We start from the raw sequence: 23,294 nt of genomic DNA, 5'->3' as shown, positions 1-23,294 counted from the left end.
TGGAAGTTAGAAAAATCAGTTATAACAGTCTGGAGTTTTCTCCTGTTTATATTTGATGCTTATGCTGCACGTTTTAGCCCTTGACTTGGGAACTTGCTGAATGGTGGAAGAAAGCAGGGGGCATTTTTAGAAGTGCATCTCCATGTATAGATAATCGCTATGTTGGACAATCTAAATGATCCCTAGTCTCAGAGGTTATGTGGCTCTTTTCATTGCAATTACTTATTCAGTATCAGTGCCTTCAGTGCAGGTGCTGGATGGAGAAAGGACTTCTAGATGCTTACTAAGTTTATTTTGTGTTAATGAATTTCCCAGTTAAATTGTATTTGTGTGTATTTCATTTAAGCAGTATTGTAGCCAGTTACAGCTGTGACAATCTCATGTTTTCAGTTGCAGTTTCAGAGGACAGTTCAGAATGCATCACCTTTTAATTGAATTAGTCCTTTTGACTAAAATAGTTTTCAGGTGTGACACAAGATTTCCTAATCATACACATTCTGCTACTAATTATCTCAACAGCCCCCAAATGTAGCATTCCTGCCTGGCACAAATCCTCACCTGAGCTTGAAGAATAAATTACCCTTACAGGAACTGCTTGCAGTTCTCTTCCCTGTAGGATAACATAGTCAGGTAACTAAAGCAGACTGGAAGTAAAGCTCCTGTGAATGCCATAAGTACTACTGATAACTGTCCAAGCCACCTCAGTTATTTGCAGTGTCTGCCCTGCAGAGCAGTCCAATAATGTGTGGAACCGTGGACTGACCGATGCAGTTTCCTGCAGGTGACCGGACTCAGAGGAAATGAAGGTATGTTTATAATTATTTCTCTTAAAGAACAGGAGTTGGGGGCTATTTGAATACCAGGGGAAAACTACATATCACAATAAGTTTTAAGCAAGGCAGTTTGTATTTGTTTGGTGTCGTCTTCAAGCTCTTGTTTAATTAGGGTTACCCTGGGTACCCCAGTGAGTGACAGAAATGAGCACACTGAAAACTGTCTGTGTGTTTTGTGCCTCCTTTCAGATACATACACAAAAAATGCATGCAAGCAGTTCTGAGTATGTTTTGGTTTCAGGAGGAGTAGGAAGGCATTGTTCAGGCTTTCAGAAGAGATCCTGCCTTTACCCAAACTACTTGCAGCCATGAAACATTTTATATCAATATAATAACTTTAAAATACACAACAAATAACTGTAAGGTATCTTCTATTCAGTCACAGCAATTCCCCCCCTCCAGCAGTTTTTGTTTTGTTTTTTTTGTTTTGTTTTGTTTTCCCTCTTTTTTTTCCTCCTGTTGCAAGGAACCTGGGTGAATTAGTACAGCCTTGCTGCACTCGGGCAAGAAAGAAAGTGTTTCCCATTTAGGAGTAAAGTTCTGCTATTAGTATCTAATGAACTCAGACCACAGACCAGCAGAAATGCAGATCTGGGTATCTCATTACATACTCTGTCTTCTGAATTCTCCCAGTGATTGTATGAAGGTTATAGGCCAAAGGAGAGGCAGCATTAAATATCTGTAGTTCCTCATTTGCCTTGAGAAAAGGGCAGGGATTTTGTGAGCTTTGAAGGATCTCTAGTCATAATCTCACAGTCACGTAGAGGGGAAGTGAACTCTGCTATGAAGGAGCTACATTCCTTTCTTGTTAAGTCACTGTCACTCACTCCCAGGAGATTTTTACTAGGCTGTTAGATTAAATCCTGCGGAAAAGAAAGAACTTGGATTGCAACAGACAGCAGTTCTACATTACCCTTAAGACAGGCAATGATGGTGGTGATTTGGGAGTAATTTCTATGCTGCCTCTTTAACAGTGGTAGCGTAACAAATGAGACAGGGTCTTCTACATACCTTTAAGAAAAAATATTTATTTATAAAAATACACTGGGATCAGTTTGAGAAGTGTGGCAATAAATACAGTTCAAGGAAGAAAAAGCATTTCTACATGGATATATTATGGCACAATAAAAGGTAAATGCACCATCAGACATGGGACCTCCGTTGGCTCAAGACTTTGTACAAGCTCCCTTTTTAGTAAGACAACTATTTCTAAGAGTTTGGTCAGTGTGGATAATGGAATGAATATGAAATCACAAATGCACACATCTAATGCAGGACTTACCATTAGCAAACAATGCCTTAAAAACATAGTAATGAGATTTAAATCACTCATGTGATGTCTTAGACTTAATTGGCAAAGACCACATTTAACTTTGAGCATTAAATTCTTTGATTTCATCTGGAAAACAGAAAAGCTGCAAATATGTAAAATGAAGGCTTAATGTGGTACATAAAAACCTACTTAAGTAGATTGTAAAAATGCATAGCTCCTTATTAGAAGACCTGGCTGTACAAGAGCACTCCCCCTTTCACAGTATTCCTTTTTACTTCATATGCAGTTATTGGTTATGCTGTAGACTACAACTGTTACAGCACTAAAGGCAACTAGACAGGGAAAGGGCAGAGAAAGAAAAGAGGAATGTATGTAAGGCAGTATTTCTTTAGGTACATTAAGTATAGTCTGTAGGAAAGACAGGTAACAATTCCACAAGGCTAGTTTCGTTCTTACTGAATAAAATAATGGACTAATACTGAACTTCAGATGCAATTCTAGTAATCAATGCCTTGGTCACTGTACTGACCATGGTAATCTCTTTGATAGTCATCTTGGTACTCTCCGTGATAGTCATCTGGATATTCTGCCTGATAATCACTATCGCTGATTTCTGACCCATTAGTTCCTGTTCCTTGGCTGCCATTATGAATGACGGGTTCTGTTGGTGCAGCACAGTACTTGGGGTCGTACACTTGCCGTCCAAGCCCATACACACTCATTCCCTTCTGTGAAGCTACTTTGTTGGTGCCCATTTGTAATGAAATAGTTGAGTTATCCACAGGTTGCAGTATGTGCTTCTGATCATAGATGTCTCTTCTGGTACCTGGTGCCAGCATACCAGCCTGGTAAAACAGGATTGTAGAGGTTCAGTAAGGTCGGGAGCTGTGATTATGAGGTTTATTATTACAAGTTGTAAAACTCACTGGAAGTGCTAGAAACTACAAATCCAAGCACAACTGAACAGCAGCAAGTGTTCGCTAATAAAATGACCCTACAGAAAGGTCAATTTAATTTCCCTCTTTAGAATGAAAACACTTTGAGGTGGTGCCCAAGATGTGATTGCTGTGTTTGGTTAGTACTGGAAACAAAGCTGTGGTTTTCTTCTGACACAACGCAGCCAGATGGAAATTCTAAAAGTACCACATCATTTTTATGCTTGAAAATTTCCAGCACAGAACATACCAGTTAATGATGAGAAATTTAAGTTCTTCAATGACTGCATAGAAGTACAGCTGAATTGTACTTTCTTGCTGTTGTCAGCAAGACACTGCTGCTGCACTTTCCTCACTTGCCCAGGCTGAGTGCTGAATCTGTTCTGGAAATGTCACGCATAGTCCTCCTTACCTGACTGGCTCCTTTGTTAGTGCCCATCTGTAAGCTGATTGTTGTCTGGTCAAATGGCTTATCAGTTTGCATTTTTGGATCGTAGAGGTGCCTCCTGGTGCCATAGGCTGTCATACCGGACTGGCTGGCACATTTATTGGTGCCCATCTTTATTGGGAGAAGGAAAAGGTGGACAGAAAAAGTGATTTATCTGTACAGCAAGACAGTGTAAGGAAACAAGTACAGTTGCTAGCTGGGATGGCTGACAGAAGAAGTAATTGCTGTGTTTTTTCTCATCTAGCTTGATCACTACTTGTAATAAGTTACCACTTCTTCATAGTGAACTTCAAAAGGAAAAGTAATGGTTATCCCAAGGCATTTCAGTGATTGGCATTTGCCCAACTACTGCATATGCAGTAAGAAATAGAGGTGTGTGTGTGTATAAAAATACAGTCATCAGCTTCTACCTTGGGCAGTACAGATTCAATGTCACGGCCAGAACTTGTCTGCCACAGGAACTGTACAATTTTGTTCAGCCTCCTTTTAAAGCCACCATAACAGACCAAGATGATATTGCTAATATTAGCTAATTTTTTCCTCCTTATTGCTCTTACTGCAGGTTTAAAACAAACACAAAAACACAGATAGTCACATGAGCATATAAAGCCAATCAACTGCTTACAGGAATTAAAACACCACACCTCCTTCCATGATGAGAATATACTGTAACAGTGCCGTGTTTGGTTGAGTTTTTTTTTTTGTTGTCTTTTTTTTTTTTTTCCCCATTAAAAATATCCCTGTTAATCAAAACAAAGCTGTTTTCAAATGTAAGTGCAAACAAGAATTTCATACTTACCTGTAGGCCAATTACACTTTGACCAGCTTTTAGTTTTCCTGCATCAAAACTTCGTGCTTGTTTCTCAGCATATTTGACACCAATATCAATTGTAGTATGAAAACCTTTGGTTTTTGCCTATTTAGGGAGAAGGAAAACAGAGTATTCAGTATTAAGCAGTGTGTGACCAGAATACTTCCTTTACAGTCTGTATGGTGACCTAGGCTGTTGGACAGGCTACCTTTGTGCCTATTCCTGGGCTTTCAAGTGATGCCACAAGCAGGATTATCTCATGAGAAACTGTGTCAGGGGTGGGAGGAGAGAACCATTTCTGTCACTATTTGAATGTGCGCTCTGAAGCTACCTAAGTATCTTTGTCAGAGTGAGAAGGATAATCTGCAGGGATTAATGTTCCCTTGTGAGCCTCCCTAGTGCAGGTCAGAAATCCTAACTCTTAACTCCAAGCCTTTGCTCAAGGAACGAGGTAGGGCACAGCTACCATCTTAAGAGCAACTTCTGCAGTTTCTCAGACTCACAATACCCCCTCTTGATAGGCTGGACTTCTGCCAGTGCCAGAGGTACAAATACTTACCAGACCTGCCAGTGCCACGAGAGTAGTCTGTACTTGAGTCATATTTCCATTTTCAAAAAGATCATTGGCTTCAAAAATATCATGTGGCTTCATGCCATACACTTGGATCGCTTTGATAAAATTCCCAATGTTCTCCAGCTAAACAGAAACAAAAAAGCCAGTTTTCTATTCAGTGTTTCATTTTGAAAACTAAGTAAATAGTTTAAATGGAGCTTCTTGGTGTTGGCTTTGTTTTGCTTTTTTTTACACATTATTTGCCTTGCGGGAATGGAACAGCTCAGTTGGCATGGTTAAGAGTAACTACTGAAGAGTCTGAGATTACTTTTGTTAGTTTTAATGTGGACTTCAGAAATCAGACTGAGTTTGTCTATTCAGCATCTCTCCATCAGTATTTATTAGAGGGGTGATCTGATGATAAAACTCAACTGTGTTCATTCCAAGAGAAACCCTAATTCAGAGCTTCAAGAATTGATTGTAAGATGATTAAAAACACAGTTTAGTGGGTAGTAAGAGCATTTCCTCTAGTCTGAAGGCACTGTCTTGCTCACCTACTTGGATAAATTCAGGCAAGCTTTTGGGTTTTCCTAGCACTGTATGCTGTAGAAACTGGAAAATAATGGGGAGTGTGCAAGTAAGGATAATCTCACCTTTCTTTCTGGAGTCATGAGAGATATTAAAGTCCTCCACTGTGTTTAGTGTTCAATGACAGTAAAAACAAGAGACTAACACAGTAGCAGTAAGTTAGGCTCAATAACAGCAAAGGCAAAAACCCTTCTGATACATGTTCTAAAGGCACATTGTTTTTAATAGTTATGTGGGGATTTAAAGAAGAAAAAAAAGTGCAAGATAAACTACCCATAACGATCAACTCTGGGTGTACTGAAGTCCAATAGCTGGTGTATTTAATTGTTGTTAGTTAGGTGTTCTTGTTTGGTTGTTTGTTTTGATTTTGTTGTATTTTCTTTAAACTTGAAAAAGACCTTGCTATATGGCTCTATGTTCTTCTTCCACCTGAAACTTCATTTGTTAGCTAAAGCATTACTACTAAACATGTATAGTCAGCTGCCATTTGCGAGCCATCTTAGCTGTTAGAATTGCTTTCTATTAAATGATGTTTGCGTACACAGTAACCTCACTTAACTGTAGTGCATTTATCTTGTTACACATATGCAAAACTTGATGCTATCAGGATTTAAAGCATAGATATTCACAGGAAATTGGTTAATGGAAAAGAACTGTTTTGAGGTTGGAGGGGTTAGAGGTATAGTTTTGGGTTGGTTTTTTGTTTTACCTGGTGCCAATTTAGTTTTGATTGATTAATTTTCTTCACTGATCCTGGCTGCAGCTTATTTATAAGCCTAGGGAGGTGAAAAAAAGGGAAATGCTTAAACAATATATCTCATCCTTATACCATCTCTGCAGGCATTATATACTATTTTCAGTTATAGTTTGTTAGTTGCATTAGTTTAATCAGAATGGTTAGGTTTTTTATGTATACAGAGTGCCTGGCTCAGACCTCGGTCTGAGACCTCGAACAGACAAGTCACAAGAATTGTTAGAATTGTTGTGTGCCATTTCATTATTATAAAAAAGAGCTTCATAGTTACATTCAGAAATATTTAGAAATCTTTGCAGAAATATGAAGGAGATTTGAGTTAAATTCTGACTCCTCTCCATGATTTCTGTCTCCCACCCTACCATCAGCTACCTTTGACTCCCATTGTTAATGTGTTTGAAGGGGACTTTTCAGAAAGTCTATCTGTATTCTGTAAATGTAGAAAACTGCTGAAATAAGGTTAATTGATAAATGCTTACTCGCATAAGATGATGCCGTCTTTCAGTCCCAGCTGAAAGTTTGCACCAATGCTCAGGCCTGTAACCTCTTCTATCCAGTTACGCAGGTCTTCTTCTATCTGGGGGTCATACTTCAGGGCAATCTGTAACACAAGCAGTCATAAAGTTACTTCACAAGAAAAAACTGCAACTCCTTCCAAAGTGTTTCAGAGCGTATGTTCTAGTGTCTGTCCAGTACTGTATTTCTGGTATCACAGTACAGGTGCTTTTGTTCCTTTTACTGTAATGTTTATGGCTTTATTAAATGTTTATTTGTAAATACTCCTTTGAAGCACTTGAGCAGCTCTCCCTACTGTAAGATTTGCTAGAACTATAGACAGCTGCTGAGGGATAACAACATTTCTGAAGATGCATTTTACACAGAAGCTGCACTGCAGCAGCAAGTAACAACTGAAACAGCAGGTTATGAAAATAAAAACTGCAGATTTCCAAACCATCAGCACTACTGCTTCAATACAGATTTCCAGATGGGAACTTGTACATAATAGATCTGATGTTATTTACAAGAAGATTATAGTGGATTTTCTGCTTTAGCTAGATTATGACTAATGGAGATGGATTGTTAGGTTTTCCCTGTCACCACCACGCCAGCAGTTCTCTTCCTGGGGACTTGGGGGGTTGTGTGTGGCGGCAAGGCTTTTTTTTTGGTTTGTTGTTTTTCTTCAATTTAAGAGTCAGGATTCCTAATGTATCTCTTTTGTTTGGGTTTGCTGCAAGACTCAGATGGAACAAGCAGTGATCTCCTGTACTAATTGCAAAGTTGTTGCAAAGCACTGTTATGTTACTGAGAAAACCTGCAACAGTCTTTGGAATTCAAAGCATCAAACAGAGGCCAAGAGTTGTCAGCAAGGTGACTCTTAAAAACTCCCTTTCCAGATGCTCAGACCTTACCACTCAGCATGTCAGTTGTTGCTGTACGTGCTGCAAGTCAGTGGGAAGCAGCACACACAGCAGGGGCCAAGCCCAGCTCTGCCCTTTGTTCCCTGCCCCACCCAAAGGATGCTGAAAAGCAGCTCAAACTTGCTTTGGTTTAAAGCCATTACTTCTGCGATGCTCCCAACGTGGGCAAGTTGGAGAAAAGGGTTCACATCACTGGAGGCAATCTTAGTCCTACATAACTTGCTCCTTTTTGTGCAAACAGAACAAATTATCCAAGCACATGATTTTATGGCACAACTAATCTCCACTGGTGCAGAGGTTGGCAAAGCTTCTCTGTGTGCAATACAGCCTGTCCCACCCTGCACAGCAAGCAAGGCTGGGGATGAGCGAACTGCTCTGCTAAGGCTGAGCAGCACCTGCACTGCTCCTTGCTGACAGCCCTGCTGGCCCCCACTTAGTTCCTCCTGGGAAACTTGGCTAAACCCAATCACGCGTAGATCTGAAGTTTCAGGCTTGATGCAGACTGTCTTAGACTTGGGCCCAGAAAAGCCAGGTATCAGCAACCATTTTTTTACTGCAGATGTCAGTTCCAACCCACATGGATTACTTGGATTGAGGCAATTACTACATCTTGGCTAGCATTACTATCCCCAACTCCAAACTGACCACACTAGAAATCACACAGTATGCCATTCTCTGCTTTCTTGTAAGGGAATGGAAAATTCCTGCACCTCTGGCTTTACATCAGAAATTGATGTGAGAAATAATTCATTTATTTTCCTTGAACTGTTTGCAGCTGTAGTGCAGTGGTGCCTAAGTTACAGGTCAGGATAATTCCCTTATTGATCACTGCATAGAACTGTGCCGCATTCTGTAATAGCTCTGAGTAGCTCGGTGCTTAGGCCAGTGGTGGTCTGACATCCTCTGGCTCTCCCTTTTCTCACATAGAAGAAGAAAGCTTGAGTAATAAATACTGCCTAGTGTAAGGAAAGTGATGTTTTTTCTTTTTTAAAAAATCTTTCTGAAATTAAAAGGCGAGAAATGCACTAGAAAAGTTAACTGTTAAGTTCACAGCTCCACAGGGAAATCCACCATATCTGTGTCCACTTTTGTTTTTAAAAGAAGACAGTCCTCTTGCCCTTTAGTTTAGTGCCAGAAGCAGCGCTACTGTGTTTTTAGTGACCGTAATAACAGTATGGAATAGGCAGCTCCTTTTGCAAGGGGCCCCAGTCAGAAAGATTCATTCCCTTGAAAATGGCCATGAGGAAGCTGGTTATTGTCCTTCTCCTTCCTAACCTGGCAGTCAGCTCACAAACTGTTTTCATGGTTATTTTTGTTTCCTATGGAAGCACAGCGTGTGTGATCGCACCCTGAATCTGTCTTCCCATTAACATCTGAACAAGTTACTCGAGTTCTGCCAAACTCACACAAGAGCTGCAGTCCTGAACGTAACCGAGGGTTTTGTTTCTTTTTTGAAGTATTTTGGGCAAAGGAAAAAGGTCCTCAAAGTCTAAAACATAGTATCATATTGTTATTCCACACCGAAGAAGAATCTACAGAGGCCTTATTAAAGGGTGCAGATAAAATCTGAAGTTACAGGCACAAATGCAGGCAAGTTGAGGAAAAAAAAGAACCTGTGTGAAGGTCAGAGTGTGGTTCATTCTGATATTCCAGTTGGCAGAGAGCAGGCGGTTGGGGCTGGCTGTGTGGATGGAGACAGTTTGTGCCACGTTAAGATCGCAGTTCTAACACGCACACAGTTCAGAGAGGGGCCGGAGCAAGTCTCTTCCTCTGTTCTTTAGTTACAGTTAGAAATGTTATGAACGTTAGCTGAACATGTTATGAAACAGTAGCTGAACATTCAGGTGATTTGTTTCGCTTTAGCTTAAAGACAATGCTAAGTGATAGTTTAGCCATCCTGCAACTGAACTTGCCTTCTTTTCCTCTTTATAAGTAAGGAAATAACCAGTGCCTAAACTGATGTTGCAGAAAAGTAAATTGGTGGTGATGCCAACGAGGGACACACTTCAAAGATCACTCATCTTCTCCTGCCCCCAGTTCACAATAAATGAACATGGCGGTCAACCAGTGTGTCCCACCAGCACTTATGCATTTGTGGCTGTCTTTGCAAGTATATGAAGGCAAAAAATGGCAAAAATTTTCCTCATTTAATATCAAGTGCATTCCATATTTGAGATTACAAATGAGATGAATACTAAATAACTACCCCCACTGCTTAAGCTATTTGGAAAGGATTTGATGGAATTTCATCCTGTCTCTTGGAATATATTTGCTTTGTTGGAATACTTTACACTCATTTAAGTCCTCAGGTTTTCAAGAGGTTTTAAAGTATCCTGGGGGTATCACTACTGCGCTTATCTACAGATAGGGGGAAAAACCACATGAGGAAACTTGCATTTTTGGCACCCAAGTATTACAGTTAAGTCTGCGTGTTTTTTGAATTGTCTTCAGTATGGTGCAGTTTGACTTTAACATGGCAAAGGCTTTGGTGTCTTTAACAGGCGGGCAATGATGTCATGGCAGGTTTTGTGCATTATACTTAATGTATCTGAAAAGATAAAAGATGTGGAAATTTAGAGTTCAGGCTAAGCATGAAGAAGGGATAAGTTAAGCTGGGCAGGCGCTGGGTCAGTGCTACCAGAGGGGAGGAGTTCTGCTTGCTTTGGGTTCTTAGCTCTGTTTTACTCCCAGTGACACAGTTAGAAGTTATGTAACATTAAACTAGGGAATACTTCATATTTTCCATTTATCTATCAGTTATTCCAGTATTTCTTTGATTGCTATCTGTGAGGGGAAAGTTGGAAGCTTTGTTATAAATGAAATATTGTGGCTTTTTCCATTACTGCTATTCAACATGCCATCATTTGATCTTTTCCAATGCTGAACTTTCATGGCAGATACTTAAATCTTGTATGTCCACAAAAGAAAACACTTTTAGTGAAATGAAAGTGGAAGCTGAGCAGCTCATTTCAAAGAATTCATCAGTGCCATTGGAAAAAGCTGCTGTATCAGAACCCCGTAGAAAAGATCAAATTGTTGCAGTGGACATAAACATTTTAAATGTGGTTTAAGACCAGATAGCAGGATGCCAACTTTAAATTTCCTTATTTGGTTCTGAGAAATCTTGAAGGATGCATAAGGCTATAGATGCTGCTGCTCTTGTAGATGTTTCTGAGGTACAGATGTAGCTGACAGAAATCTCTCTGAGACTAAAGTCTCAAGACAAGTGGTCAAAGCCAGAAGTGCTCCACGGTTGTGGGAAGAAGTGGTGTCACTTGCCAGCTAACAAGCCCCTGACTGCTAGGCCAGTCTGTAGTGTGAAGAGTTGGCTTCTGTTTCAGTACAGAAAAAGCTATGTAAAATTGGGCAATTAACAGAAAGACAAGGATTCTGCATTAATTTTAAGTGGAAATGTCATAGTTTCAGAACAGGTAGCCTTTGGAAGACTAACATTATATGTTACCTTGCTACTGTAAGTCACAAGAAGAGGCTGCAGAAAAATGGCTCAATGCTTTTTGGACTGTCTTCACTTAATGTGCAAAATGAATTAAAAATTACCCACTTGTTTTCAACTCAAGCTGTACAAAATGCTTCAGTTACATCTCTGCAAAACACTCCCACTGTGTCTGAATTGTTGGGATGGGAGGTTGAAATTTGGACAATTTCTGCATGCTTTATGAGAACATTCCGAGCTTGACTCTTTTGCACCAGATGAGATCACAGACAATACCTTTGACTTTTTCCTGAGCTTCACATACATTCAATAATACATTAAAGTTGTATTAAGAATATAAATTGTAATTTACCAAATCTGTTTCAGATGCTTATGTGCTTCTGCTGCTATAGTGTCTGCCCTGTAGAGCCAGGACAGAAGACTGCCTCATCAGTGATGCAGAGGAACAAGCAAAACCCAGATTTACTAATGCAGTATGGAATAAAACTAAAATCTCTTCTCCTGCCACCTTTTATTACAGATAGATTAAAGTAAGCACTTTACTACCTAAAATTCATGCGCTTCAGTCTTACAGGTGGAAGTCTTTTGGCTTTTGTTGCCTAGATTTGTTTTTTCCTTTGTGGAGTGGAAGGAGGGGAGGAGCAGGACTGGCTTTAGAACTTAGGGCACCACTAAGTCGGTCCTTCCTGCCTTTTACTAGGCAATTCCTGTTTCCAATGCCAAGTTTCATCTCTGAATGTCACACACAGACAATGCTAAGCAATCTGATACGTGTATATTTATGCCAATATCCACATTAGGCCTGAGTCCTTGAGTAAAACCTGATTCCTCCACAGACTTCACAATTCCTTAGATGTGGGATGAAATATTCCTTGGTGATATCTTACACTGACGCTTCTTGCAGCACTTGATACTACCCCTGCCTTCTCATAATGTTTATTTTGGCAAACAGAGAATTCAGGATTCTTGGAACTCTGATCTTCCCATCTTGTGTTGTGCAGGTAGGACTCCTCTTAAAGCATACAGACCCTCCCCCCAACTTAATACAAGACTTATTTGTCAAGTGTATGGATTCCTTGCGAAGGTAACTTTGCCTTTGTTTCAAAGTTCAAGGGCCACAGGCAGATCATTAGAGTTGCTCAGTGTGCCGTAGCGTGCTGAGTTGGAGAGATGTTAGCCAGTATTTCACACCATAAATGATCTCATATGGACTTTCAGTTGTCCTTTCATACTAATCTTTTCCAAATTACACAGTACACACTGTACATTAAAAGCGACACCTGTGCCAAATCTCCAGTTGAAGAGTTCAGCTATCTTGCTGCTACTCTGGAAAAATGCTGTAACACTTTTTCAAGATAAAGCTTAAACACACTGTGTAGGTTTTACAAGTCACTGAGGCTAACAAACACACAACTCAGTAATTAGAAAGCAGTTATAAAGGATAAAGCTTTTAAAGTCACCTATCACCTTACAACAGCTGGTAGTGCTTCTGAAGCTCTCCCTTATGCCGCAGGCTGCATGCCCGCACTGCAGGGGTTACACGGCCAGCATGTGGCACATGTGGCACACTGTGCTCCAGGGACCAGGAAGCACGTGAAGAAAAGGATTTTTTTTACAGCTGTATCCATTTTGCTTAATATTAAATGGTCATTTTTTGTTGTTTGTAGCATAGTTGATAACTCAGCAACATTTCACTGTTTTCTCTGTAGATCAGAACAATCTTTAAAAGAGAGATGGGTGAGAATTAATCCAAATTCCCTGGCATTACTTACACGTGCAGTAGCTTAAGCTCTGAGAATTAAAAGCAAGCCATGCCACGCAGTTTCCATTCCTCTCCTGCCCAAGGCACCTGTGGGCACGCAGGGCTTGTTTGTTGCCAGAGCAGCAGATGGTTCTGCTCCACAGCTGTGCAGTAGGACTTTGTGCCTGCTCACAGACCAGTCAGGATGTTCCCACATCTTCCCTCCAACTGCTCTAACAACTTAGATTTGTGCCTGCCCTCAGACTGAACTGGTTCCCAGTTGTTCTGTGTTGTTGGGACTTCTGCAGCTCTCCCACTCTCATTTGTTTTCACAGTTTTTCCTCACATTCATGTTATTTTTTCTTGTCACAGTCACAGGTCTCTGTGGCTCCTTAGCAGTCAGCTCTGCTTCCAACTGCAGCAACATCTGCTCCTGTCAGCACGCATTCTTCTTGATACGGAGTCCCTTTGCGTTGCGTTATTTACTCTGTATATTGCAGAATACTTAAATCGTATCCTGCAAAGAAACTCTGAGTAATAATCACTGCCCATTATCTAAGATAATTTGAAATAATGGGTAGGTGCAGGATGGATATTAGGAAAAATTTCCAGTGTTGAAGAAACATTCAGATGTTGTACTAAGAGACGTGGTGTAGCGGGGAAATGGTGGTGGGAGGTAGATAGTTGGACTGGATGGTTTTGGAGGTCTATCCACCCTTGGTGACCCTATGATTTTATGAAATCACTGCACAGTCATTACACAAAAAGCCTAAGAATATAAAGTTTCCCCTCAGCTAGAGCAGCACTGATCCCGCACAACGTATAAAGCCTGTAACTTCTTGAGAGCAGATCCTCCTTGCTTTTGAGAGTCCTGCCCAATATTACTGACCTGTGATACAACATAAATCAGAGCACAGCACACTATCAGTAACAGCAACAACAACTGTGTGGGTGCTGTCAGGCTGCTGAAGTTTAGGTCCAGGCAGCCTCAGGGTGCTTCTGAGTGGGCTCACTGAGGCACCCACAACAAATATTCATCAGGAAAATATGTGTTTCTCTACTGTCTGTGCTGGGACAAAGTTCCCAGCAGGTGACAGCCTGGAAACGCTGCCCTGAAATGGCTCATTTACTTCTCTAGAGACAGAAATAATCTTAAATGGAAATTCTTTATTTTGTAAAGAAAACTACCCCAAGTACACTTATTTTAATTCCTTTGCTTTACTTACTCTTCTGGCATCTAACCAAATTTGCATCTCTATCCAAATCCATCTCTTCTCACATCATACATACAGAACACGGCATAAAAAGGTTGGAATCAGCTAAGAATACAAATGAAGATTAGTCTAGATACATACGTAATTAATCACGCAAAATGCATGACTACTATACGAAGAAGCTTTAAAAAGTTAAAGACTATGGTTTTACAGAAGCTGAAGCCTTATGAAAATACCTGCAGACTTATCTGCACAAGCAAAACACATTCCTTGACTTATTTCTGCAGTTTCCTTCTGGCCAACTGATGTAAACCTACCACGAGCAGAGAGATTTTGCACCAAAACCAGGCAGTTACTGATCCTCACTGACCATGTAACAGATTGTATTTAACAGTCACTGTCACTGGGAGCTTCCTGCTAACTCCTTTTGCCCAAAGTGACTGGCACAGACCATACAACCTCATCGCTGCCACAGGATATCAGTAGTTAGTGCTGCTGGGGGTGGGAAGGATGCACATATACACAGCATCCAGAACTCTGGACAATGTAACGTTACGTTACGACAACATAAGCTGCAGTTTAACTGCAGTTAATTCAGGAGCGCAGTGCAGGGCAATGCTGCCCTGTGCTGCTGCAGGGAGGGCTCTGCAGGGCTTCTCACTCACCATTAGGGCAGAGCTGCCTCTGGTCAAGCAGCTGGGAGCAAGCAAATGCTGCCTGCATCCATTTGTCTTCTGCACCTTGGCTCTTGCTTGCAAGACTTCTAGTGTTCAGTCAACTGATCAGAGACAACAGGAAAGTACTTTTCAAGGAAGTTAGTCTCATTCAGGCATAACCAAGAATAAATTCAAACTATCTGTCTGTAAATAGGAGGCTGTAGCAGTGGAAATATTGACAGATAAACAATGTAGCAAGAGAGATCTTTGTTAGCAGGGAAGCCATGTGAAGCTTTCATAGGAGCCCTATCCAAGCTGGGTGAGCTGGGGAGGTAAGTCTGGAATCACACTGTGCTCCTGCAGCCCTCGGCACAGCAGCTCAGATCCCACCCTCATGAAATCCTTTCAGAACAGCAAGAAAACAGGCAAGGAGATGCCAGAACAGTGTCTGCCTCAGGGGAGAGAAGGCTTTATAAAGGCAGCAGGGAGCTGTCGTTAGGTCTGCCCATAGCTACTCAACTCAGCACCGCTCTAAGAACTAACAAGAGGTTGGCAGAGTTTGGCGTTTACCTGTTTGTTCATTTTAAGAAAATAAGAGCCCAGAACTGCCTACCTGAAGGAAGTCACAACTGCTGAGGAAGAACATTGAGTAATTCAATCCAGCTAAATGGAGACAACATACATTGCTGAGGCAATGCTGCAAAACCAGAAGTATTTACCAGAAGAGAACGCTGCTGCTGGATATAGCCATACAGTTAACAGTTGTTTAGAATCAAAGAGTTACGAAAAGCATTTTTAAGCGAAAGAGTCCCTCTTACAGAGGAAAGAAGGATTTTCACATGATCTCACTTAGAAAAAATCTGTTTCAAATTGCCCTACGTGTCCTGGCCTTGGGCCCATTTTTACTGAAGGCCTTTCCTGTACCATTCCGTAGGGGATGGGAATCTCTAAAAAGTTTTCCTTAAAAGGATGTGTCAGATGCACAGTGTATATGGTGTTACACAGCTACAGAAGCCAGCAGCTCTGAACACAGAGAAGTTTCTATCCTTTACTCTCCAAGGCAAATCATAGCTCAAGAAAATGCCTCTGAATTAATATTCTTAGAGAGGGAGGCTAGGTGAAAAAACTCACTGATGTGCCATTGTCCTGAAACAACGCATGCACGCGTCCATCTGCCTCCATACGGTACTGACTGAGCACGGGGAATATAACAGGGAATATAACAGGGTCACTCTCTCCAAATTTCAAACTAACTCTGAAACCACACAAAAAGAAACCAAAATCATTTGTACGTATTAAACGAGCACATGTTGCTCAAATGCAACTTAAAGTTTTCCATTTTCTGAGACTGCTAATCCCATTTAATCACCATGACTCCATGCAGATTTGATTTGCTGTCCTCAGGGCTGTTCTGGCTGTAGAAGGATACAGAATTTAAACATTAACAACAGCAAGCGTTGTATTTTTCTACTGCTAATAGATGCTATACTAAGAAGTTGATGGATCCAGCAGAAATAAGGTTGCTGTAATTCATTCTATAAATGAACAGAGCTGTGACACTAAAGGCACAGCCAAAGCACTGCCTCAGCTTCAGCAGGACGCGATCTCCCAGCGAGAATCCCCACTGATGTTTCCTGCAGCCTGCCTGGTTCCTCCTCAGCCCCGCTGCTCAGGAGCTGGACCCTGGCTGTGTGCTGCCAGTCATCGCCTTCCTCCCTGCAATGATGTGGTAAGCCAAGACATGCTTGTGAAATCACAGCCGTGGCGTGGGGCTTCACTTGCGAAATCACAGCCATGGCGTGGGGCTTTACACTCAACAGCGATACCAGGCTTATGGCTCAAGAGCTCCTGCTTGAGACTGTTCCAGGCAAGCTGTAAAACATGTCAGGGCTCCAAGAGACAACTGTCAACATGATGATGACATGCCAAGGATCACTGGGGACTTACACCACTGAGAAGAAGAAAATGACCCTTATGACATCGTTTACAGCAATCACTGCTGGCTGTCATGAGGCTGGCCTGTCTGCAGAGCCAGCAGCAATGCCACATGCAGGGCAGCTTGGGGGGCAGAGACCAGATGCTGGGTGGCAGGTGCCCACATCCCTGTCAGCTGGCAAGGGAAATGCTTCCATGGCAAGGCATGTCTTCTGCTATCAAAGAGACTAAGTACAGACTGACCATCAGCTACACAGGTGTCACCGCTGTTGGTTTGTGCCTGTTAGCAGGCCTGCTTACTGCTGTGTCAGTGTTAATACTGCTGTGAGAAACCTGCACTTGACGACGTGCTCAGGAGAGCAGCCCTGTCTGAGCCGGTGAGTAGGGGAACAGCCAGTGGGTCAGACATGAGGAGACAGAGCCACAGACAGACAGCAAAGGGTGCAAATGAATAGTGAGAGCACAGTGAAGACTCCCAACTGCCAGAAGACCTTCCTACTTTAAAACCTTGATTGGTGTGAGAACTCTGCACTCCCAGGATGCTTAGATACATGAGGATTTCTGTCCAGAAAGGGGCAAACATGTGACTTGGAAGTGAAAGAAGAATACTGTCATGTATTTTAAGTGGTACCTAACAGCCATGGAACAGCTATGGATGGTAAACACTTTCGTGTTGACTTTGTTATCAAAACCATGCCATTAAGTGCCGTTCTCTTCTTACTTCAAGTGCTTTCGATGTCTCTGGTTTACAGATTTCTTCTCTAAAGCTATCACGGAAATGTTCAGTGTTCCTTTTATCTTTGTACATCATAATTATGAAGGAGGTTTGTGAACAGATATTAAAAAAAACCCAACAAAACCAGAGATGCTTAAGATTAGCACTCTGAGATTTCTGGAAGAAAACCAATAGAAAAAGAAAGTTCTGAGTAGTGAATTTGAAGGGCAGAGCTGTTACTAAAGCCTGAAGGCAGCTGGAAAATTTTCACAGTTCTTTGGAAAAACATGCAGAGATTGGGCACAAAGAGAAACACTGCAGTCCTACACATGGGGAGACCGATAGCTAACTAGTAAATAGTCACTTCAAGACCTAGAAGCAACTATCAGAATCTATGAATTAACTGGAACAAAATGGAGTTTGGTGTCTGATCCCTTAAAGCCCTTTTGCTGCTTCCTCATTCTCAGCATATTTATTTCTATTGAAGTATTTCAGAGAGTTTGCATCAAAAAACTGGATTTTTCATTTACTCTCCAGGTGACAAACTGTGAAAACATATTTAATATATAAAGGTCATAGAGTCTGATTTTATTTTAAACTAAACACCTGCATTTAATTCAGAACTTGTACATTAAAGCTATTATTTAAAATAAAAGTCAGACTGTTCCATAAGAGAATGGCAATGCAGAAACCCAATGGTCTGTTATCACCACCTGTGCTCTGACAGCTAAGTGCTCATCGCCCTGATCCTCATTATTGCCTTATCCTTCACTTTTATTATGTCATTCTAGATAATGTGAGTAGAAAATCACTTCAGCAGCAGCAAATACGCTTATAGAAGGTTTCTAAAAGAAACTCAGTGAGCAAACCTAGAGGTTTCCTAAAGGAAAATAGCAAATACAAAGCATGGAAGGGGAAAAATAAGTGTGCAGTTGAAACAGTTTGTTTCAGTAATGCTTTTTAAAAAGGAAAATGGTATTATTTCTATGTTGAAAGGAAGGCTATGAAGAGGAAGGAGAGGACCTTGCAGGCCAACTATACTCAGCACGTCACCTAGCTGCCACTGAATCCCAAGGAGGCTGTGGATGCCCCACCCCTGCAGGCATTCAAAACCAGGCTGGATGTGGCTCTGGGCAGCATGGACTAGTGCTTGGCGACCCTGCACATGGCAAGGGGGTTGAATCTAAATGATCTTTGAGGTCCTTCTCAACCCAGGCTATTCTATGACTCCATGATTCTATGAATCACTGACGTAAAGAACCTGAAAGGTATAACCATCTGAACTTGGTTCCCAGTTAAATATCTGTAAAAATGTTAACTCCTGGACAAAGAAAAAAAATGTGGTTTTATTTGTCCTAGAGCAAATAAAACACCATAATAATTTTCTCCTCAGCGGTTTCAGAAAGAACACAGTCCTGCACCTAGGCCTGGCTGGTCTCACAGAGCACAGACATTGCTCTATACCAGACAGCTTCTGTTTGCCGTGAGAAGGGGAGCAGGATGGCATTTTGTTCCCAGCGTTCCCCTGCCTGCTGGCCTCCAGTTACAAGGCTGTCCCTTTCTCCTCCAGCACTGCTGCAATGACTCCTTCCAGCTACTCTGGTCATCAAACGTGCTGGAAGCGGTCCTGACCTGGGCTGGTTTCCTGAAGGTGACAGTGCAGAAGGAATGATGGAGACCAGAGTCAGAGACAGCCAATTGCCAGGCAAAGGTTTAACTCCACACACCCCTTACTCTGCCCATCTTCCCTCACACACAAGCAGTGATGGAGCAGGCAGTACCAGGAGGTGAGAGGAGGGCGCAGATGGGCAGTGCCCTGCTGTGTGCTGACAGGAAGGGCAGAGTGGGAGGAAGCAGCTGAGCAACTCCACTCCAGCCCACTGCTGTTTGCTCCCAGCCCTACCCAGCAGGACAATGCCACTGAACCTCCTGCCACCCCCCTCCCCATTGCCACTGGAAGTGAGTCCAGACCTTCTGCCAACCCCCTCACCTCCACTGTACATTAGCTGTAAGCAGCTACTGCAACAGCAGCCTGCAGCTCTACTTATACTGCTATCATCTCAAGCTACGCTGACCGTGGGGTGCTGCAGACACTGCCTCGTTTCTTAGGAAAAAAAAAACTATTTATTGCTACTACTATCAATTTAAATCAGCTTAAAAGGCTCCTTGCTGATATTTGTTTGGGATCAAGTCTCCTCTGTGATCTCAGGTAAACAAGGAATCAACTTCAAAGGGTTCGCCCTGCTCTGCCCACTCCTGCAGACAGCTTCCTCCTGGCGGGCACCCAGCACAGATCCCATCGATGGGTGGAGGGGAAGGAGGGAGGAGCAGGCACCTGGAGTCAGCCCAGGTAAAGAGAAAAACAACAGAGGGGTGGAGCATCAAGAGGGAAAAAAAAAAGAGTATGTAAAAAAGCCCCAACACCAAACTGAGCAAGGGTTTGAAGATGGAATCTGGGGTGTAAACTAAAACCAAGTCAGCTTTCTGCTCAGCCCAGCTATCAGCACGTCTGCCTTCTGCAGGGGAAACTGCTGGGGCTGGCACCAAACGCTTCTGACATGGGCATCTGACATGGGCAGCGTCCACTGTGCTCCTGGGTCCACCAGGAGCTGGAAAATGGATTTCCTTCCTCCAGTGTTTGATTTATGGCACTGCAGGAGCTGAAAAAAGGAACTTCTGGTCTTTAAAGAGCTGTTCATGTCTAGTGCTCTGGACTGAGGGAAACAACACAGCCAGGCACAGAGCTATGCAACTCCAGCGAGGAGGGATGCGGTGGATCTGTTTGTATTGTAATGTTTTGAAATGTGATTTGTTACGGTAAAAACAACATTCTCAAAGTTCAAAGCTATTTTCTTCCGGATTGTTTTTTAAGAGATGAATTCATGTGCGTGAACAACTTGTGGCTGTTCTGCACTGATGTTTCCAGCACTGAAGAAGCCTGCACACCAGCAGCTCTGCCCACAGAGCCTCCCTCCCTACACCTACACTGAGGGGAGCAGTGAAAGCCTGCAGCTGACACCCACAGCAGACACCCCACAGGGTGAAGCACGAGGCCCTTCTATTGGTGGGGTGGCTTTGAGTCTTCCATCAGCATCACACTCCAGGAACCCTTCTTAGGAGGCCCTACGGGAGCTGCTGGCAATAAGAAACTGCAAGGAAGGACAAAGAACTTCTCACCCTGCCTTCCTACAGGCACTGCTGTTAGGCCTACGTGATTCTGTCAATTTGTTTTCAAAGCAGAACAGCATTTCCATCCTTCCCAAGTCAGGGGCAGAATTGCACACCTCGCTGTCTCGCTGCGCTGTCCACCCTGCTGTGTGGGCACAGCCCAATGTTGCACTGGGAACGGCCTCAGCACGGCCAGCTGGGCACTCTGCACATTGATTTTGATACCGCAGGTGGTACTTTCTGCTCTCCTTCCCCTTTGACTCAGCCACGAGCAGAGCGAGGTCAAGGAGCCGCCGAGGCCTGACGCCATGTGGGAGATGCACAGTTGGAGCATCGTGCTGAGGGCTCCTGCCTGGAGCAGACACACAGCTCAGCTCAGCTCACCCCGGGCTGCCCAGGGGCGCTTCTGCTTTTTAAACGGCGGCGCTGCCCGTGACGCGCGTTCGGACCGTCCGACGTTCCGGACCCATCGCGGCCGCCCCCCCCGCGCCTTTGTGCCCCGCGGTCGGGGCGTGGCGGCGGGCAGACAATGCGCGCAGTGTGCGCCGTGCCGCCGATTGGCCGCACCGCCCGTGCCCATGATGTCATGCGGATGGAATGCGCGGCGCGGGGGGCGGCCCGGCCCTGCGGCTCGGCGGCGCCCACCGCCCGCTGCCCCCGGCCCGGCTCGGGTTCGTTCCTCGGGCCGGGACGCGGGGCTCCGCCTCAGTGCCCGGGGAGCCGATGCGGCCGTTCCGTTCGCGTCGCGGCTCGGCCCCGCCGACGTTCCGCCGCGCTCCGAACGACGCCCCAAGGAGCAGCGCCGTCCCGGTGGCGGCGGTGAGCGGCTCCCCCCGGCCGTACCGCGGGCTGTCGGGCCCCGCCCGCCGCAGCCCAGCTCCCCGCGCGGTCGCGCATCGTCCCGGACAAAGTCCCGGACAAAGGCGGGCTCGCCTTGTACCGGCCGTACCTTGTTCTTGACCTCGGCGGACAGCCCGTAAGAGGGCCCCTTGTTGAAGTGGGTCATGTTCCGCGGTCTCCCCGCTGCCTCGGGGCGCTGGCGGCGGGCGCTCGCTGCGGCGGGTTGAGGCGAGAGTCCGCCCGCGGCCGCGGAAAGTTCTAGTCCCTCCCTCGCGGCCCGGCCCCGCGGCCGTTGGAGCCGCCCGAGCGCCAATCGCGGAGCGAGGTGACGGAGCCCCTCCCGGGACGGACGGGGAGGGGGCGCCGGGACCGCCCCGACAACGACGCGCCGCGGGCGGGCGCCGCTTGGGGGGGAGCGGGATGAGAGCGGAGGGGTCGGGAGACGTCAACGGGAAGGAATCCGCCGCCACCGAGAGCCGCGGCGTGGCCGGTAATGCCTACCACGTGTGGGCCGGGGGCTGCCGAAGCGGGGCCGCTCCGCGTTAGAGAAAGCGGAGCTCCCCGTGGGGAAAGGAAAAGGACGGGCCGAGGAAAACGGGGGCTCCGCGGCGCCCTGGGCTGCGGCTGGAGCCGGGCTGCGGCTCGGGAGCTGCCGGGCACGTACCGACGGCGAGATGAGCCCAGAAATTACACGTTACATCCAGTCCGAAATAAAACGTTCCTGATGAGCAGCACACAGAAGCACGGGGCGGTATTTTCTCGTTGGTCGACCAGGTTTAAATTACGCTTAAATCACTCGCAGTTTTTACTTTTGCCTCATCTGATGGGGCACAGCTGCCGTCCGGTGCGGTTCTTCTGACACCCACGGGCCGCCAGGACAGCTCACAGCCTTTGGGTGAGCGCTGCAGTGCCCGCAGTGAGGAACAAAAAGGGAACCAGCCCTTTGAGCGCGGTTAGAAGCGCATTTTGCACGGCATCCCTCCGACAACACAAAGCCGACGTACAGCTCGGTACAAAGCAGCTGCGGCGTGCGGGGCAATCTGGCTCATTATGTTTAAATCTCTTATCTTTGCCCTATTTTTCCACATTCTTTATTACCAGGGCTGTTTGTATGGAAAGAGGATTTGTACAAGAATTATTCCCCACCTGAAATCATAATCCTCTTTGTGACATTGTAATAACTTCTTCAGCAACCACATGTAATATCATAAACGTGTGCCGATGACTTCAGCTGGAAACCGGCAGGAACGAGCCACAAGGAGACACAATCTGTTTTCTTGGAAACATGGACTATAATCTCACATTCTTGCACATGAATTATTGTAAGCATATGTGTAGTCCTATTAAACTTCCCAAGCCTAAATTATCCCTTGTGTAATTCCACCATAATCTATAGAATTAATGTGGCTCAAGGGAAAACTATCAAATACTCATTTCTATTTGCACTCGGCTCAGTGGCAGAGGCCATGTAATGGGGCGACTGCAGCCGGGCCTGGCCAGGGAAGGATCTTCTCTTTCCTACCCATCTGATCCTGATGAAGTGCCTGGATTTAATTATCAGGCTCAGCTGGGGAGGAGCTGGATGGTTTCTCTGAAGGACGGAGGTTGCTGGGTAGAGCCATACAGTATGATGGGAGTTCATTTACCAGTATGGCTCTTGGAGGGTGATGTGCGAGGGCTCATCTGGTGAATTTCATCCTGGGACGGGCAGAGCCCTTTGCTGGGAGAGGGTGCTGCCAGCCATAGGGCTGGGGGAGAAAGTCCATGGGGAATGAGCATGGTTCTACCTGAAGACAGGGTGGAGCCTGGGTGGGAGCAACCCTGCTTGAGAGTGCTGCAGCAGGGCTGTGCCCCTTGGCGAAGGCAACGGAGGACTGTGCTGCTGTACGATGATGGAACTTGCTGGCCTGCAGGTAACAGATTGTGAGCTGGCTAAAGAATGCGTTTTCCAGTAACCC

General features: G+C 44.5%; 1 protein-coding gene across 1 annotated transcript; it reads right to left on the bottom strand.

Moving 5' to 3' along the window:
• Positions 1 to 1,841: 1,841 nt before the first annotated feature.
• Positions 1,842 to 21,619, bottom strand: CNN3 (calponin 3). The gene is made up of 7 exons (XM_015870296.1): positions 21,446 to 21,619; positions 6,675 to 6,796; positions 6,151 to 6,217; positions 4,860 to 4,997; positions 4,289 to 4,405; positions 3,454 to 3,600; positions 1,842 to 2,951 (listed from the first exon to the last, which is right to left on the bottom strand). The coding sequence occupies exons 1-7, from the start codon at positions 21,500 to 21,502 to the stop codon at positions 2,604 to 2,606; spliced, it is 996 nt and encodes a 331-aa protein (XP_015725782.1). The 5' UTR covers positions 21,503 to 21,619; the 3' UTR covers positions 1,842 to 2,603.
• Between the last annotated feature and the right edge of the window lie 1,675 nt (positions 21,620 to 23,294).

Source organism: Coturnix japonica, chromosome 8 (assembly GCF_001577835.2).
Source record: "Coturnix japonica isolate 7356 chromosome 8, Coturnix japonica 2.1, whole genome shotgun sequence".
In the NCBI taxonomy this organism is placed as follows: Eukaryota; Metazoa; Chordata; class Aves; order Galliformes; family Phasianidae; genus Coturnix; species Coturnix japonica.
The sequence above is the reverse complement of the archived record's forward strand: the minus strand, read 5'-3'. Positions and strand labels throughout refer to the sequence as shown.

Coding starts and splice junctions, on each gene's coding strand:
- CNN3 (XM_015870296.1), bottom strand. CDS start 21,502: ATGACCCACTTCAACAAGGGGCCCTCTTACGGGCTGTCCGCCGAGGTC. Junction 6,218..6,674: donor GACGGCATCATCTTATGCGA/GTAAGCATTTAT, acceptor TCACCTCCCTAG/GCTTATAAATAAGCTGCAGC. Junction 4,998..6,150: donor CAAAACTAAATTGGCACCAG/GTAAAACAAAAA, acceptor GTTTCTGTTTAG/CTGGAGAACATTGGGAATTT.